Here is an 18,531-nt window from a genome sequence, read left to right as displayed (position 1 = left end):
CTGGGAGCCTCCTATCTCTGGTTCAGCCAAACCAGCTTTGCTCTTTTATCTACCTAATATACTGGGATGAGGCCTAGTTTGAAGAAAGATTTCTGCTAGAGACAAAGTCTGAAAATACCTGGACTGATTATAATCCCTAAGGCCCTCTTCAGCAATGGCATTCTGTAACTCTATGACAATATTCCCCATCCCTCCCAAAGGACCCAGAGATCCAAATTCCTTGGCCATCCATTATCCCCCCGATTGCTTAAGCAGCTCTGAGATCCAGAACCTGAGAAGAAACATGAGAGAAGAATCCAGGGATAGAGTAAGACCATCTGCCTGACTGCTGTTTCATTCCACGGGCAGGCATCAAATGAACTTCACCTAGCTTTTCCCCTCATCACGTTCACACTGGGAGCAGCCACGATTGGGGAATAAAAAGCATGTGACGGCCCTCCTCCTCCTCGTATCTGACGAGGAGCTTAGCAATAGAGCGCCTGTTGGGCTAGGCTCTGGGTCGGTGCCAACAGGCTCTGGCAGGTGCCTGGCTGCAGCGGAAGAACAACAGTGACAGCTTAACTAAAGGCGGAGGACGGAAACTCAGTTGGGAGGGAAAAGCAAATGGAAGCAAGACAAAGGCAGCTGATTGGCAGACTTCACGTGCAGGGGCCCTTCCTCCTCTGAAAGAGGCTGCTGGTCTACCCAGGCTGCCCTTGAACTTGTAAACCTTCCTGACTAGCTCTGTGCAGATGCCGATGATGAACTGGATGCCTGTAAATCTATGAGCAGAAGTAACACTGCCCCCAGGGCTGAGCCAGTGGGGAGCTTCGTGGTTATTTAAAAAAATTTTTTTTCTTAATGTTTATTTATTTTTGACAGAGAGAGAGAAAGACGGAGCATGAGCGGGGGAGGGGCAGAGAGAGAGGGAGACGCAGCATCGGAAGCAGGCTCCAGGCTCTGAGCCGTCAGCACAGAGCCCGACACGGGGCTCGAACCCACAGACCACGAGATCACGACCTGAGCCGAAGTTGGACACTCAACCGACTGAGCCACCCAGGCGCCCCGCCAGTGGGGAGCTTTGTATACAGAAGAGAATTAGGGGGAGGCAGGGCACCCCTCATAGCCTTTACATATTTTTGGTCACCCCACTTTCCTCTCCATTTTCTCTACCTTTGCCTTGATTCATACCCTTATCTTATACCAGTGCTGTCTGCTTCACTGTCTTCGAACGTGGCTTTTGTTATGCCACTCCCCTGCTGAAGAATAAAAGCTACACAAGCTTTTATTTTTTTCTAAAGTGAAGTCCACCTTCCTTAATTTGGAAATTTAAAAATGCCTCTATTTTACTAAGTATGCTTACTGTATACCAGATGTGTCCTAAGCGCTTTATGTGCATTCTACATCTTAATCCTAATAACCCCGACGAGGTTGGTATTATCTTAATTTCCCAGGCTAGACAGGTGACGCTCAGCGAAGTTAAGCAAGGCCAATGGCCAGCACAAATGGCAATCTGTCTTCAGTCTGACCATCAACATCACCTCCCTCTATTTTCTTGCTTTTCTTTCTTCTGCTCTAACCAATGACATACTCCCGCTTAGGGAAGAGGACTGGAAAACAGCAGGCCTCAAATCAGCTACGTGATGGCCAGCAAGCAATGTAGCCTCTCTCAGCCTCCAATGGGGACAACACCGGCCTTGTAGGTTGTTGTGAGGCTGATAACAGGCACTGCATTTACATGCATCTGGCACCACGCAGCCACTTAAACATCAGTCACCAAGATTCCCAAACCCCTGACCTCTGCCCTTTCCCCAGCATTTTCTTCCCTTGACATACTTCCCATTCTTCTCACTTGTTGGAAATGGACCCAGTCTTCAAGATCCAAATGAAATTCCCAGCCTCTGGGAAGCCAGCCAGCCCTGCAACCCTGGCATATATTGACCTTGGCCCCCACTCAGAACCACACTCATCTGCAGCCCTCACGTGACACAGAACACACTCCCTCACTCTGTGACTTGCCACCTCATATCACCCCAACCAGAAGGCAAGCCTCAAAGAGGGCCTGACCAGTGTCATTCCTTCTTTGTATCCCTTACCACGAAACCTTGTTCACAGTTGGCATTTGATAAACGGCAGGTGACTGACTGATGCCAGGAGTACAGATTCTAGCCTTTCGGGAAATAATCCATTTAGGCTGAACACCCTACGTCAAGTGGGTAGATGTGGCCACTGAAGCCCATTGTTTTGCTCACTCTGTATGGCCTATGCAAGGCTGCCTGTGCCTCATTTATGTAACTGTTCTATAGCTTCTCTGTGCCAGAGAGTGGGGGTCTGACTCACAGTGTGCCCTCTGGCTCCTCTTTGCCTCCAGCCAAGCCAGGGAGATTTGGAATAGGTTTTCCAGAGCCTTGGCTATCCACAAATCTCCACAAGGGTGACAGCCAGAAACTGAGGCTTTAGCAAAGAAGCAATTTCTGGCAAGGTTAGGTAAACGAGATTTGAATATTTCATCTCTGTTCCTGGGAGAATAGAATAGTGAGTAGAGGCAGCACATTAGTTTTCTCACAATGGGGACAAAGTATGCTTTCGGTGGCTTCTGATGAGTTCTGTGGCCATGCCGAGCTCCCCTAGCCATTGCTGGGTTATATAAATGTTTGATGAAAACTCTCTCAGGGGAAATCAAATTTTTATAAGAATTTAATGATAGCCTATCCAGATGTGTGATGACTTGAGTTGACAGCTCATTAACCCTTTTCTAGTTCATGTCCTCACCCGGAGGCTCTAGAGAAGGCCTAGAAAAGAAACATGGGTGTTTCATAACAGCCTCTTCAAGGTCACACAGAAGAGAAAAATAAATGTCGTTTATAAGATTTCCTACTAAGAAAGCTGAGTTCTCTCGTGTCCAACTTGGGTGCACACGGTGTCACAGATTCTCTACCCGCGTACTTAGCACTCACAACCCTCCGGCTTACGCACGAGGACAATGCCCTGTTCTTCATTCATCCGTCTGCTCCTGGGTTGGGAAAGCCACAGGAGTACGGGGGAGGAAAGCCACATTCCCAGTGAGCCTACAGTTCTTAGACTGTAGGTCAGCTCAGAATGTCTTTTTGGCTTGAAGTCAAGGTTTTCCTGGTGTGTTTCAGATGCCTCGTGTGGACTTCTACAGTCTCAGTTGAAATCTTACTATATTATAAAATGAAGTCAAAGGCTAGTCCTTGTGTCAATGCACTGGCATCGACAAAAATAACTTCTTTTCACTTGTCCTCGATGCTTTCAGCATACATTGCACTTGCACACCACTAGGAAGGAGGCAGCATGGTGCACATAACACAGATGGCAATAGACTGGCTCGCGAGTCCTCCCATGTCTTCACGCAAGTTCTAGAAACTGTGAAGGTCAGAACATTAAGATACCCAGGCTCCCTACTCACTCACGCCCTAACTGTTGGTTTACTGCCAAATCATCCTTTGGACCGTTTTTATTGCATGGATTGTCTAGAAAACTACCGAGGGGCGCCTGGGTGGCTCAGTCAGTTGATGTCCCACTCTTGATTTCGGCTCAAGTCATGATCCCAGGGTCGTGAGATCAAGCCCCGCGTCAGGCTCTGCACTGAGTGTGGAGCCTGCCTAAGATTCTCTCCCTCTCTCTCTGCCCCTAGCCCCAGCTCACATATGCTATAAGAAAGAAAGAAAGAAAGAAAGAAAGAAAGAAAGAAAGAACTACTAATAATATGTAATAGTAGGGATGACACTCAGAAACATCATGCTGGGCAAAAAAGGCCAGATACAAAAAGTATATACTGTAAAATCCCATCTTTGTGAAGTGTTACAGAAGGCAAAACTAATTTATGGTGAAAGAACTCAAAACAGTGGCTGCTCTGGGGTGAAGGACTAACTGGGAAGAGAAAAGAGGAACTTTTTGAGGTGATGGAAATATTCTATATCTTCATAGAGATGTAGGTTACAGGATGTTTGAATTTATCAGAACTCTTGAAACTGTAACACTTAAGTTCAGGCACTGAATGTAAACTATATCTTCAAACAGTATTAAAAGGCACAAAAAGGAAAAAAAAAATCGTGCCTTAGGAAATTACCTTCTTCCTCCTCTATTTCTTTCTTCCTTCAATGAATATACAATGTGTTCAGCTATATATTAAGCACACCTTGTATATGTTTATACGGTAAAGTATTTTCTTTAAAGTTTTTATTTACTTATTTAAGTAATCTCTACACCCAATGCGGGGCTTCAACTCACAACCCCAAGATCAAGAGCTGCATGCTCTTCCAACTGAGCCAGCCAGGTGCCCCGGTTTATATATTAAGGCAAAGAGACTTGTTTCCTGCCCTCAGGGAGGAGACTAAGACACTTTCCTCTGCTCTTAGTGCAGTGATTCAAACTTTTTTTAACTTTCAACTCACAGTAAGAAATACATCTTATCCTGTCACACACACAGACACACACACACACACACACACACACACCCCTAACGTAACAGCTTCACAAAATAAAACTTAACGTTACTAGTATGATGTACCAAGATATTTTATTTTCCTTTCTATTCTATTCTATACTATTCTATTCTATTCTATTCTATTCTATTCTATTCTATTCTACGGCTAGTTCAACCCATAAAAGTGATTTCATGACTTCCCCTAATGGCTCATGGCCTACAGTTTGAAAACCACTGTCCTAGGTAAGCCCCCTGTGCTTAGTGTTGCAATAAGCCAGTTACATGGAAATTATTTCTTCGTATGTCTATGAATACCTCTAGGGCAAAAATTATTTTTGATGGTAAGCACATAGCCTCATTCCAAAGAAACATTTACTGAGCAGAATGTTATCAGCTTTACAAAAAAAAAAAAAAAAAAGAGTAATACATCTGTCCTCACCTTAGGCAAAAAACAAAAGCAAAACAAACAACAAACAAAACAAAACCAGAGCGCTTTACTGAGTGGCCCAGAATGCCACAGTAGCCTACACCCGCACCTTGGCTGAGCACTGAGGAGGCTGGTAGGGTTCTTTTTCATGAGACCCCATACCACATCCCAGGAAGACAGGCTCTTAACATACCTTTCTTCTTCTTCTTCTTCTTGTTAAATGAGAAAAAGCTGCAAAAGAGCTTGCTACTTCGACTGATTTTAAAACACCTACTTACATCTGCTAGAGAGTCTATGGGCTGCAAAGCTCATGACTGACACAGCAGTAGGGCCCTCTCTCCCCCTGAGGTCAGCATTTTGGTGAAAGGGGTGGGAAAGGTGCCCCGGGGGCCAAAGAAAGAGGAAAGGACAAACCAGAGGAAGAGGTGTGATGGACTGCATAGCCTGATTTTTTTTTTTCACCAAACGTGAGATACATAGTAGAAATGGAGCATAAGAATGGATTCTCTTCCTTGTGCTGAGAACAGGCATCTGCCCCAACAGAGAAGAGCCATTCCTCCCAGGAGAAGAAAGGATCTTGTTTAGGGCTCCGACCTCCGCTGAAGGACAGTGTTCAGATTGGCTTCAACAAGCAAAGAGAACAAAGCGGTGCCTGAGCAGGGATCAGGGCTCCACTTACCCAGTAAGACAATGACACTCAGGGCATTAAGAGGCTGAAATCTACTGCATCAAAAATCCCCGGCTGAAGGAACGATTTTATTTATTTACTTATTTTTTTTAAAGTTTATTTGTTTACTTTGAAAGAGACAGAGCAGCCCGAGCGGGAGAGGGGCACAGACAGAGGGAGGCTCTATGCTGTCAGCACAGAGCCTGACGCGGGGCTCAAACTCACAAAACTGCAAGATCATGATCTGAGCTGAAACCAAGAGTCAGATGCTTCCCTGAGTGAGCCACCCAGGAGCCCCCGAAGGAACTAATTTAGAAAAGTTCCCCAAGCATGTAAGGCCAGATTTAAGTACCAATGATCTAGTCTAGTTCTGTTTGCCAGAGAGAGGTCGGGGAGAGGGGAGTAAGGCAGAGTTCCAAAACAGTTCAGTGACAAGGCCGGGATGACCTGAATCTTAGACCAGACCCTACGTGGTAAAGTGTGGTAGGTTCGTGCACCGAGAAACCACGTCAGGCGAACGAGTGTGCAGGGGGTGGCCAGAAGCTGGTAAAGCCTAGTGGCTGCCCGCTAACAGCTAGAGGCAAACATCAGGCCTCAGAGAGAAGGCCAGCCCCGTGTACCTGAAGGCCAGGAGGCTGGGCAGCTGACACTAAGCCAGCCGGCTCCAGGCCCTCCACTTTAAAGACTGGAGGGAAGGGTGTATTTATGCAGCTACGGTCAGGACTGGCTCGGGAACTGGGCCAGATGGGAGGCTGCGGGTGGGAGAGACTGCAAGGCTCAACCAAGAAGCGTGAGGAAAAGCAGCAGGAGAAACTGGCCAAGGCTGACCCACGAGGCCCAAGACACAAAGCGTATCCCTCGTGCCCTCCCCAAGCAAAACACACGCGCCTAGCTACCTACTTCCCTCGTCATCTTTGTATCACATATCAGAGAGAATGGGCCATATGTCAGGGGCATCTGGATGCCTTCCCGACCAGGACCCTCATCTGCAGTGTAACTGGGGACAGGGAAGCCTCCTGAGCCCCAGATTCCTTATCTTCAAATTGGAGGTGGTAACACTGATCCAGAGGGCAATATGACCATCAAGTGAAATAGCAGTGGGAGACGTTAAGTGCCATCTAAATATAAGGCATGGCATTCGAACTCCTTAGCTCTTTCCACTCATTTCTAGGTGCAAGTAGCTGATGTGAGAGAGTATTCCCTGGAGACAGAAGCGCATTGCAGTTATGAGCATGAGTTGAGTAATCAGACCTAGGTACAAATTTTGCCCCTGTCACTTATTAGCTGACTCTGAGGAAGTCATCTAAACTCGGAATTTTAAACTGTAAAAGTGGAGACAAGAGTGCCTTCCTCCCAGGATTCTAGTAAGACCTGAAAAAGACAAAGAGGGCTTCACCTGGTACCTGGTACATGGCAAAACCCCTAACGGGCTGTGGCTACTATCTTCGTAATTCTTCTCCAAATGCTCCAAGATGCCGGGGCAACAGGACTGGGGAACGAACACCTGACCAGTTCTCTAAAACCAGGAAAAAGGTGCCCTTGAGCCCCCAGCTTTAAGCACTTACATCAATAAGGTCAGACAGGTCGTGGATATAGTACTTGAAGACAGATGCATTGGTTGCCTCCAGAGCCAGCAAGTATTCATTCCGGGCTTTAATGGCCTTCAACTTATTTTCTGTATACTTGGCTTGGCGCTGAAAAGAGAACAAAAGTTCAATTCTGCTTTTTTTTTTTTTTTAAAAAGGGGAGATTGTTCTCTAAAAGATGAAAGGACAGTACATTCGAGAACCACAATTGTGCTGCTACTCCCTACGCGCTGTCTGCCTTAAATTGGGTTCTAATTCTGTTTAATGAGATTCGAGGGCATAATGTAGATCAATCCAGGAAAGGTTAATGAGGCTCCCTACTTTAGACACATGTCCCACTTTGGTTCTATCTGCAAATACCATCCTCTATCCTTGTGCCACCGTCCAGAAGAAGGTGTCACTACCTTTGCCCTGAATATGGGACATGTGAAGCCAAACCCTAGATGTGCAGTCCCTCTCCCAGCTTTGGGAAAGGTTTGGGAAAGGTTTCTATGGTTTCTTGTGAATCTGCTACAGGTGAAGAACTAGGAGCCCTCCACCCCGGGCCCAAGTTCTTCCAGTATCCAGAATTTCTTCCAGGGCAGACAGCAAGGACTGACTTTTGGCTGTTAGGCCCTAAAGGAACCAGAGTTACCTTGTTCTGTTCTTCACAGCACCTACTGGAAAACTCCTATCGGTCCTGACTCCCACAGTGCTCGTCCCCAGCCCCTAAGCTGCTGAAGCACACGTACCTTCTCCTTCATTTTCTCAATCTTCTTCACCGAGCTCCTCCGGACATGCTTCTCCTCGATGCGGACGTTGGATGAGGAGTCAGGGGAGCGCGGGGTCTGCCGGTCTTCCTGCTTTACCGATTTTCCAATTTGCTTCTCCTCCTGCTTCTCTGCCTCCTTTAGTTTGCTCTGAGCACTGATGCTGTCGGCATTGTACATGTGATATGTCTTCATGACCTGCAAGACACCCCCGCCCCCACCCCCAGAGGTCAAGCCAATGGGGTCAAGTTCTGCTTACAGACTGACAGATTCAGATTCATGTCCCACATGAAGCAATACCCTCATACCCTTAAGGGAAAAATTCTTAAGTGTTCGGTTCAGCAAACATTGTATATTAAAGACCACTCCAAAGCACAGGAAAGCAGCACTTGAACTGAGCCAATATGTCTTATTATTAAAATGACTTCGCGTCTCCCATCATCTATTATTCACTTCTATTTATTAACACTTGTAATCGTTACTCCTTTATATTGGCTAAGTAATTTGTATTGCTTAGCCGTCTCACAACACCAAGCATGCAGGAAACACCACCACCACTCAGATCCCTAGAGCAAAGCCCTTTCCCTGGCTGGTTGGGAACCCTGAAGAAGGCAGCACTGCCTGTGGAGTAGTCTGCTTTTTGGACATTTCAGATACAAAATACGGAAGGAGACAGGCTCCAAAAGCTCTTTCTCCTGCTCTAGCATTCTAGGGGTCAGTCTGGTCTGCTTCATGAAGATCGAACGCCCTTTCTCACGGGAACCAGAACAGCAGCAGCAATAATAATGGCAGTTATCATTTACTGAGCGTTTAGTACACGTTTGGCTCTGTGCTGAGTGCTACACACCCGTCTTCTCATTTCATCCTTATAGCCACCCTGTGGTCTAGAAAACAACCCTAAGAAGACTATAGGCCCACACAATAATTCAGGTAAGAGCCTAAGAAGGAATAAAACCCACATCAGGTGAAACGAGAGCTGCCACAGGAAGGAATATATAAAAGGAGAGAAATATCGTTTTCAAATTCCCCGTCGAAGCAACCGTCTGGGAGTCCAATCTCTTTTCTTAATGAGGAGGCCAGGAAGCCTAGGACTTGTGTGTGTTTCCTCCCAAACATACTTCCAGCCACAAGGTGCCCACTCTTCCCTGCTGGAGCTCTCTGTTCCCACACAGGGGCCTCTAGCTCCTATCTAGGAATTAAAAGTGCTGATTGCAACTAAGCAAGCTGAAGTTCAAGAGTGGTGACATTTTGGTGCCGTGCGATTTCCTTGAGAGGGAGAAACAGAGTGTGGTAGCTGGGTGCATATGTGTGGGGGCAGGGGGTGGAGAGTGAACAACAGACGAGAGTACGGGTATTATATTGATAATAACCTCTAGCACTTACTTATTAGTACGTGCTGTGTGTCAGAGGCTTTATGCATGTTTTCTCACTTAACCCTTACAACAACTCTGTGAAAGACGTGATTATTTCCACTTGTAAATATGGGGAAACCAAGGCTGAAGGAGACAAACTATCCCATCCAAGGACACACAGCTAGTAAATGGCAGAATCAGGATTCAAACCCAGGTCTGTCAGATCACCAAGTCCACATTCTTAGCCATTAGGCCCCCGTATCTTCCTCGGAACAGGACCAGAGCTGGATTAGTTGGGAGGAAAGGTTAAGTTCAGTCAAGGCAGGTTTACAAAGAGGAGCTGGTTTTATTAATGGCTTCATATTAGAGCAGTGGTCTCAACTGGGGGCTAATCTGGAGACATTTTTGATTGTCACCACTTGGGAGCTTGCTACTGGCATCCAGTGGGTAGAAGCCAGGAGGCTGCTAAACACCGTAGGCACAGGACAGCCCCCACAACAAAGTTGTCTGGCCCAAAATGTCCATGGTGCCAAGGCTGAGAAATCCTGGGTTAGAGGGACCTTATGGATGTACTGATTCTTTAGGATCAGCTAGAGGTGGTGGAAAGAATAAAGAATATTGGGGCATTGACAAAATCAAAATACATTAGAGTTTAAAGGTCTCGTTTTGGATACAGAGTATCTTAAATCAGCTTCACCTTATTTTGGACCTGACATCACTTCCCATAATAAGATCAACTCTGTATATTCTCTACACAGGAGAACTGATATTTAACTGGTAGCATTAAAAGCCTTTCTAAGTAATCCAAACGGTCTTCCAGATTCCAGGCTGACTAAGAAGTGAGGAAGAGGCATCTGTTATCCTGTCTGAAGAAGGGTATTCAGGAGACCACATTTTCTTTCTTTTCATCTGAGTATGGATTCAACAGCTTGAATGAACAGTTACAAAAATGAATGATTTTTAAGAAAGCAGTTTTCCATTTCCTGAAGATGCATGATAAATAAAGAGGAAACACTATGAATAATAATAAAAATCAATGATTTATATTGCTCCTTTCCACCAAAGAACTCTCTCTTTTTTTAAAGCTTATTTATTTTCAGAGAGAAAAAGAGAGACAGCACAAGGAGGGGAGAGAGAATCCCAAGCAGGCTCTGTGCTGTCAGCATAGAGCCCAATGTGGGGTTTGAACTCAGAACCGTGAGGTAATTACCTGAGCTGAAATCAAGAGTTGGATGTTTAACTGAGTCACCCAGGCGCCCCTAAAGAACTCTCTTTAAAAGAGTAAAATACTACCTCATCTAAGAAACTATGAATTCTTAAGAGTAAGCATCACTTCTTCTTTTGTGTTTTCTTCTCTTCTCCACAGTTGGGAAATGTGTCATCTACACAGTAGTAGTTTTACAATCAATGTGGTTGCCCCAATGACTTAATGACACTAAATCTCTCCCTTGTGGAAATATGGAAGAAGTATAACTAGTATCTTTCAACTCAACGCAAAACTGAGGTATCCAGAGGCCAAAGCTTGAATAAGTGATGCCAAAACAATTGGAGAAATAGGGAAGTCAAGATAGGACTTGGAGAAATATATACATAGTGAGGCAAATACAAACTAGGGAAAAAACTCAGAAGTCTAAATTCTCAGTTCTATGAAGAAAATTCACTTTACTTCAAAAAAACTAAATCTTAATTCATGCCTTAACTTTAATTCGTGCTTTCTCTCCAAGCCACACTAAAATCATAAAAATTATTATTATTATTATTATAGATATAAACTGAGGAAAACAAAAAGAATGAAAGCAACACATAAAAAGCAGGGAGGCAAATAGTAAATATCTACCAAACCTTAAACCAAAAGTAGGCAGAACCAAGAAGCAACCAGACTTATATCACAGAAGCTCTAAGGGGAACTGGTGGCAGTGGGATGAAGGTGAAGCTAAAACAAGAGAAACTGCTGGAAGCCCAAGAATCACTGGACTATCAGATCTCAACTCCTCCCCCTCCACAGTGAAGGACTAGAGGCTTATTTTTAGAGGGAATCTATGGATTGGGAACACTGGGCTCAGCTGAGGATAGGGGTACTGAACTTAAAACAGGAGGATCACTGAAAATTCTATACTGAATATTATAATGGCCTCAGCCTCTTCATAACTCAGACCTCAGACATAGGCAGGAGGTCAGAAAAGCCTTGTCTAGGGAATCTGACCATCCAAGATAAAAGACCTAGTAATACTGATTATCAGGGCTTCCCCAAGGACACACCTCAGTCAGATCACAAAGTCCACATTCCTAGCCACTAGGCACCAGTGTCTTCCTCTGAATAGGACGAGAGTTGGATTAGTTGGGAGGAAAGGTTAAGTTTAGTTAACCAGAAGTTCCAACCAGCTTTTCAATGGCTCGCTTTTTCTTTAAATTTTTATTTAATTTTAGAGAGAGAGAGAGAGAGAGAGAGAGAGAGAGAGAGAGAGAATGCATGAGAATGGGGGAGTAGGGCAGAGAGAGAGAGAGAGAGAGAGAGAGAGGAGAGAATCCCAAGCAGACTCCATGCTCAGTGTGGAGCCCAATGTGGGGCTCGATCCCATGACCCTATGATCAGGACCTGAGCCAAAATCAACACTCGGACGCTCAACCAACTGAGCCACCCAGGTGCCCCAACACTGCCTCACTTTAAAATACGAAGGCAGCTAAAACTTACCAAACATTTAAGGAAAACATCTAATATGAAAGGCCAAGACCAAAACAAACAATTTAGAGGGAACAGAAAGTATACAGAAGGGAAAAAGTTTCAAAAATAACCAATTATATCCCTAGAGAGAGCAATGAAAAATTAAAAGACATTGTATCATGAAACAAGAACAGAATGCAGCAAAAAAGGAACATTTAGAGAACAATAAAGAGCTCTTGGCAATTAAGATTCAATTCAAATACCTTTCTAAGGAGCCGGACTTCGTGCCCTTCCTCTGGAAAGACATGTAAAAGTTATCACCTCATATTGTACTTGCTGCTTTACTTTTCTCCCTTCTATTAAAACTAAATGCCTTGAGTTCAGGGATATCTCTTATTTGTCTTTGTATCCCTAGTGCCTACTGCTGGATACAAACAGTCAAGCAGAGTTGGGGGACTAGTAACAGACATGGTTTCAAGGGAGCAGGTGCTAAATACCAGTCTGCAGTGGTTCTGCCAGCAGACAGCTCCAGCACCAAATCAAGGAGTCATATATTCAGGGGGAGCACAGAAGCATAAAACGTCTGGGGTAACAACAGCCCCTGTGTCCCAACACCTCTTCTTGCTTTCTCAGTTCTAGGGCTTACTTGACTCTTCCTACTTAGCCTATCCATGTGGCTTCAGTGCCCCCACATAGCCTCCTTCCTGTGGGCACTTGCTGAGCTTTTCCAGATACAACCAAGGCAGAGAATTCCAGAGTTCTTTGGGAAGCTGTGTGCCCCAAATTCAAAGGCATTCCTGGATCACCGGTCTGAAAATGAAAACCACTTATGCCACAGCCTATAAACTAGCCAACTCATTATTGAGGAAAAAATACATGGAAGAGAATACTCACTAGGGTTGCTCTCTGAATGGCAGCTGTGGGAAGCAACCCCTGGCACAGAATGCCATGTCAGGGAAATCAAAGGTCCTTCAGGCAGAAAAGAGGAAGTACAGAGGGGCAGCTGGCCACTTATGGTGTGAGTCTGGGCCTCTTGCCCAAAGGCATATTTATTTGGGAACACTCAGGCCCTGCCCCTTGGATCATCAAGGTTAAAAAGTACTTAAATTATAAACCCTTGGGTAATCAGTCTCCTAAAAAGAAATATTTTGGGCAATAGGGGAGATGCAAGCTAAGGAGAGTACTGAATATGGTGGGTTCCTTATATCCCTGGTTTCCTTTATTCCATGCCCACAAATAACTTCTATTGCCCACAGGGTCATTGAAACAAGAGGCCCTTTCCTGCCTTCCCAAAAAGCAAATAAGGGGAAACCTCCTTATAAGATCTCCTTTGTTCTCCTCTTAACTCCTCTGACAGAGAGAGGATAGAGAACATTCAGCAAGTAGCTTCCCAAAGCCAGCATATAATAGTGCCATGTAACTACTTGATGAAACCATCGTCCCATGCAGGGTGACCAATCATCCTGGCTTACCAAGGACTTCCCTAGGTTTAGCACTCAAAGTTTCATGCCCCTGAAACCCTTCATTCCTAGGAAAACTGGGATAGTCAGTCACCCTAATGCCATGGTGCCTGACTGGGGCCAGTCCTACACTTATCTCACCCCACAGAGGAAGAAACTCATAATTCTGTTCTCTGAACTTGCTAATGGCCTATAGAATCCGCAAACTTATTTGACCCTTAACTACTGCCTAATATTTTTGGAAGTATGACTGGAGATCTCAGTATATGAAGTATGTGGAAAGCTGGGTCATAGAGGTTGGGACATCCCCCAGGATCATATAACTAGTGGCAGATCAGGTAGAATCTGGGTTGCCTACTTCAGAAGATTCTAGTCACTAGATGAAGGTTTTTCAATCTTGGTACTATTGACATATTAGGCAAGATAATTCTTTGTTGCAGGGGGCTACCCCATGCATTATAGGATTTTAGTTGCATCATGAACTCTAGCACACCCCTACCCCAGTTGTGACAACCAAAAATGTCTATAGACATTTCCAGATGTCCCCTTAGAGAAAAAAATTACCATGCTTGCAAATAACTATACTAGACCCTTCTGGTTTCCCTGGAACTTTCCAGTGTTCTCTACTCTTTCTTCCCTTCTCACTGCTAGAGGAAAAGAACAAACTTTAATTTTGGCCTTGGACAAATTGACAAATTAAAAGAGTGTGTACCCAGGGATAAAAGGTACAGCATAGGGAATACAATCAATGGTATTATAATAGTGTTGTATGGTGACAGATGGTAGCCATACTTGTGAGCACAGCATAACGTGTAGATTTGTTGAATCACTATGTTGTATGCCTGAAACCAACATAACATTGTGTATCAACTATGCTTCAATAAAAAATAAAATAAAAATAAAAAGAGTGTATACCAATTCATCTCATGGCAACAGACTCCATGCCCAGCCAATTCTCAGTTTGCATGCCAGCAGGAAGATTTTAAGCTCTGCGTGGAGCAGGAAAGCACTGGCCAATGCTGGACTGCCTGAAGACCACAGTCCAAGTTGCCAGTTCAGCCCCCTCAAACCAGAGCGGCAAGTTCCCTGGTTTTCTTCCTCATTCCTGCATGAATTATGCCCTTTCCCTTATTTATTTATTTATTTATTTATTTATTTATTTATTTATTATTTTAAATGTTTATTTCTGAGAGATAGACAGAGACAGGGGCGGGTTGGGGGGGGGGGGGAGAGGGAGACACAGAATCCGAGGCAGGCTCCAGGCTCCGAGCTGTCAGCACAGAGCCCGACATGGGGCTAGAACTCACAAACCGTGAGATCATGGCCTGAGTTGACGTCGGATGCTCAACCAACTGAGCCACCCAGGTGCCCCTTCCTTATTTATTTTTTAAAAATCATAGCATATTAGGAGATCTTGGACTTGAGCAAAGCCAATGGATCCTCAGACACTGTTCTTTCACTGCTACCCCAAGTCCCACTGCAGAAGCAGCAAACTGGGTTTGAACTAGTTTGGGGTTTGTTGCTTATTCATCCTGCGCCTCCCCAGAAAGAATAAAGAGCAGAGGCCCAAGATACTTGCAAAAAAATAAAAAGATTCATATAATGACTGAATGTGTCAAATTTTTATCTTAGTGAATTCTTTGCCAGGATATGGGAGTAATAGGGTGCCTAGAAGATGCTCTAAAAATAAAGAGCAGAAGTAAAGCATTACAAAGACAACAGGTTCAGGAAAACACATCTAGTCTGTAAATGGTTCACATCAACACGCTTCTGTTTTTATAAAGAGCTTTAACTGCACTTGAAAGAAATGAAAACTTGGGAGTTGAACCAAAGAGTACCATCTATCTGCTCTCCTTCAGAGCAGAAGAGTCACACAGCAGAATTCCAAACAAACTGAGCGTCACTGGAGACCAGTCTGATGACTACTCTACCCTATTTACTTGTTCAATAGTTGCCATGACAAAATGGCCACACCTAGGCTTTTGGATCAAGAACATGGAATTCTCTGATCCCAAATGCCTGTGATGCATGTCACCACTGCCTGTCTTCCTGTGAGAAAGAAAGAAAGAAAGAAAGAAAGAAAGAAAGAAAGAAAGAAAGAAAAGAAAGAGAAAAAGAAAAAAGGAAGGAAGGAAAAGAAAGAAAGAAAGAAAGAAAGAAAGAAAGAAAGAAAGAAAGAAAGAAAAGAAAGAAAGAAAGAAAGAAAGAAAGAAAGAAAGAAAGAAAGAAAGAAAGAAAGAAAAGAAAATGCAGTGAATAAGCAAGAAAACACAGGAAATCAATTTCACCTTCACAACAGGATCGGGGGGCAACCCCAGAGACTGACAGCAAAGGCCGGGCACAGGCCAGCTGAAGAAGGGGGTCCTGAAAGGCTTTAGCTGTATAATCAATATATTCCTTGTACAGCAACAGGAATTTCCTTGGTGTGCATATGTGTTCTAATTATATTTAACTAAACACGGCTAGGGAGAAAACCACCACCACCACCACCTTCCAGTGCCTGAAGAAACGCATCAGCCACAGGCATCATGTGCCTAAAGTGCCAGTCATTTCAAAACAGATTGTATTTTCTTCTCCAAACCTGAAGCCTGCCTCTTCACTGAGGTTTGGGCTTTATAAAACCCCGGGGAGTCGGTGCAAATCTCTCTCTGCCTGAATCGGCCCCTTAGATTGGGGGCATTTAAGCCTCTGTGCTTCCCTCTAGAGCACCCGCTCTTGTCTCAAACCCATAGATCAATGCAAGAACTGATGCAAAACCTTGCACATCAAGTCCTTTCCAACAGACACATATTAATGGTACGATGCACACTATGTTCTTTGCCATTAGGTTTGGGGTCCCTGGTTTGCTGCTAATGGGAGTCAGTTGTACTGATGAGAGGCCTTGGCTGGTCTCTGGCGATGATGCCCCCACGAAGGCAGAGTTAGTTCGCGCAGCCAAGGAGGGATCTTATTCTGAGAGTGTTGTTTTGGCTCACTCAGATTTGAAAGTAAGAGTGTGAAGAAAGAAATGGGTGGAGTCACCCCCAATGGGGACCATGCACTGCCCTCGACCTCAGCTCAGTTCTGTTGCTGATGTGACTATGGCCACAAGCTGCCAAATGCTGCTTCCCTCTGCTTGTTAAAGAGCCAGGCACCCATATGATTTACCGAGTAGAGCTCATTCAGGACCTTCATCAAATCATCTTGGAGTTGCTGGCCGACTTCTTTACTCTGGAAGGAAAGAGAAATGAAGGTTAATAGGGAAATAGAAGGAGGGAGGAGGGGGCGACAAAGGCAAGAGCAACACTGGCTCTACAACTAACACAGACTCAATTAAGGCCCATTATTTAATCCAGCAAATCAGATAACCACTCCGATCAGACCCAATTACGGTCAGATTACTCAAAGAGTTTTAATAAAATGAAATGCGCCCCTTCTATAGCCTAGCTAAGGCAATCATGTGGAGGCCAAGTGGGTAGAGGCTTTGATTTTTCGATTGGTCTCCAAAGAGCAGGCCTAAAAGCCACCTCCTAACTAGCAACTATTGTTTCTCTGAGACTTGCAGTCGAGCCTTCCTGAGAATCAAGACTTCCTGGATGCAAGTCAGATATGAAATAGGATGAGAGAGAAAGAAGCATATAAACATCCAAGGACTTCAAAGTACCTGACTAAAGACCTCCAAGCAGGAAGGGGTTATTCGTCTCATTTGATTTACTTCTACCCCAACCCCCCAGGGCAGTAGTACCCCAATAATGACTCTGGTGTGCAGATTAGCTAACGCTCCTCAATCCTGATAATGGATGTTAAGGGGTCTCCAACTGGCCAATCCTAAGTGGCAGTGGCTCTTGGGTTCTTTGCTGCTGCCATTGAGGGCTGGCACCTCACCACCCAGATGGAATAGCAGAAATAAAGAAGAATGAAGAAGCAGGAAGGAAAAAAGAGCCACGCCTTCTATACTGAGTGGGTTTTTTTTTGGTTTTGTTTTTGGGTTTTTTTTTGCCGAGCCCAAGGGAGCAGGGGCTAAAACACTGATTGGCATCACTGGGTCATGAGGGGAAGCCCTCATTTTATCTTCTGCCAGCTCTATTTCTTTCCTACAAATCAGATACCAACAGTGACCTTCTAACAAAAGGAAGAATACTACGCATGGCACCGCTCAGCTCCCGGGCAAAGAAAGGAAGAGTTCTTGCATGTCAGAAACATAGTCCTTTATGATCTTGCTTTTTCAAGATGTATGATTATAAAACCATTTTTTCCTGATTACAAAAGGAGTATATGTATTGTAATTAGTAAGAACACTGAAAAAACAAAAATACACACACACAAAAGAAAACTGTGGAAAACATCAAAAAAGAAAAAGTAACTTAATTCCTACCACTGAGAAATCACCCCTCTAGACTTTATTTTTCAAATCTTTTTGGTATGATTTTCATGAAATGGGGGTTGCATTATACACACTGGAACTTAACTTATTCACTTCAATAAATGTTAGAAATAGTTCCCTACGTGTTATTCTTCCAGAAAATTATAAAAGATTATATTGACGTAGCTCCTATTCTTGGACATTTACTTTGCTTATAAATTTTTATGATAAAACACACTGTATTCAGTTACTTTGTGCATAAGCTTTGCACACACCTTTCATTATTTTCTCCTAGAAGTAACATTGCTGAGTCGAAGACTACTCATTGATGCACCAGAAGCACATGCGCATGTTGCTTCCCTTTTTTCCTCTTGACAGGTTGACATGATGTCCTGTTGTGATTGGTAGTCCTTTTGATTGTAATGAGCCACTTTCATTTCTCTTTAATGCTTTGCCATTTTCTACGAAGGAATTAATTATGGAATATAACATGTGTGACCTTTGTTGTGGCTACACCGGACTCATTACACCTGGCTGTGTGGAAATGGGCGGAAGGAGCCCTGAATGAGCAATCACAAGATTCTCCGATTCCTGGCTCCTCCACCATCAAGAAGATAACTATGAACAACACGATTAATCTCTCTCTGGGCCTCTCTTTTCCTTTCCATAAAATGAAAGGCTAACACATCCTAAGGCCCTTCCTAACCTCTGCCATTCTATGATTCTTCACGATCTTTTGCCTGGCTTCTTGAGCCCACGTTAGATTCAACCATTGCCCACTTCAGGGTATGGCTGGTTGGCTTCATTCCGCCCAGTAGGAGATGGTGAGCGAGTTCCCCTTCGGGACTGAGACGCTC

General features: G+C 44.4%; 1 protein-coding gene across 10 annotated transcripts in view; it reads right to left on the bottom strand.

The window, feature by feature from the left end:
* SRGAP2 (SLIT-ROBO Rho GTPase activating protein 2) overlaps nt 1-18,531 on the bottom strand; it is a 235,075-nt gene that overhangs the window by 62,815 nt on the left and 153,729 nt on the right. For all 10 annotated transcript variants that reach the window (XM_043569300.1, XM_043569294.1, XM_043569296.1 and 7 more), the window contains exons 5-7: nt 16,480-16,542; nt 7,841-8,056; nt 7,089-7,217 (exon numbers count right to left, since the gene is read on the bottom strand). In XM_043569300.1, coding sequence (XP_043425235.1) covers nt 7,089-7,217; nt 7,841-8,056; nt 16,480-16,542 — 408 coding nt within the window. The remainder of the gene's footprint in view (nt 1-7,088; nt 7,218-7,840; nt 8,057-16,479; nt 16,543-18,531) is intronic.

The sequence above is a fragment of the Prionailurus bengalensis genome, chromosome E4 (assembly GCF_016509475.1).
Source record: "Prionailurus bengalensis isolate Pbe53 chromosome E4, Fcat_Pben_1.1_paternal_pri, whole genome shotgun sequence".
Taxonomy (NCBI): Eukaryota; Metazoa; Chordata; class Mammalia; order Carnivora; family Felidae; genus Prionailurus; species Prionailurus bengalensis.
This window is presented reverse-complemented; position numbering and strand designations above follow the sequence as displayed.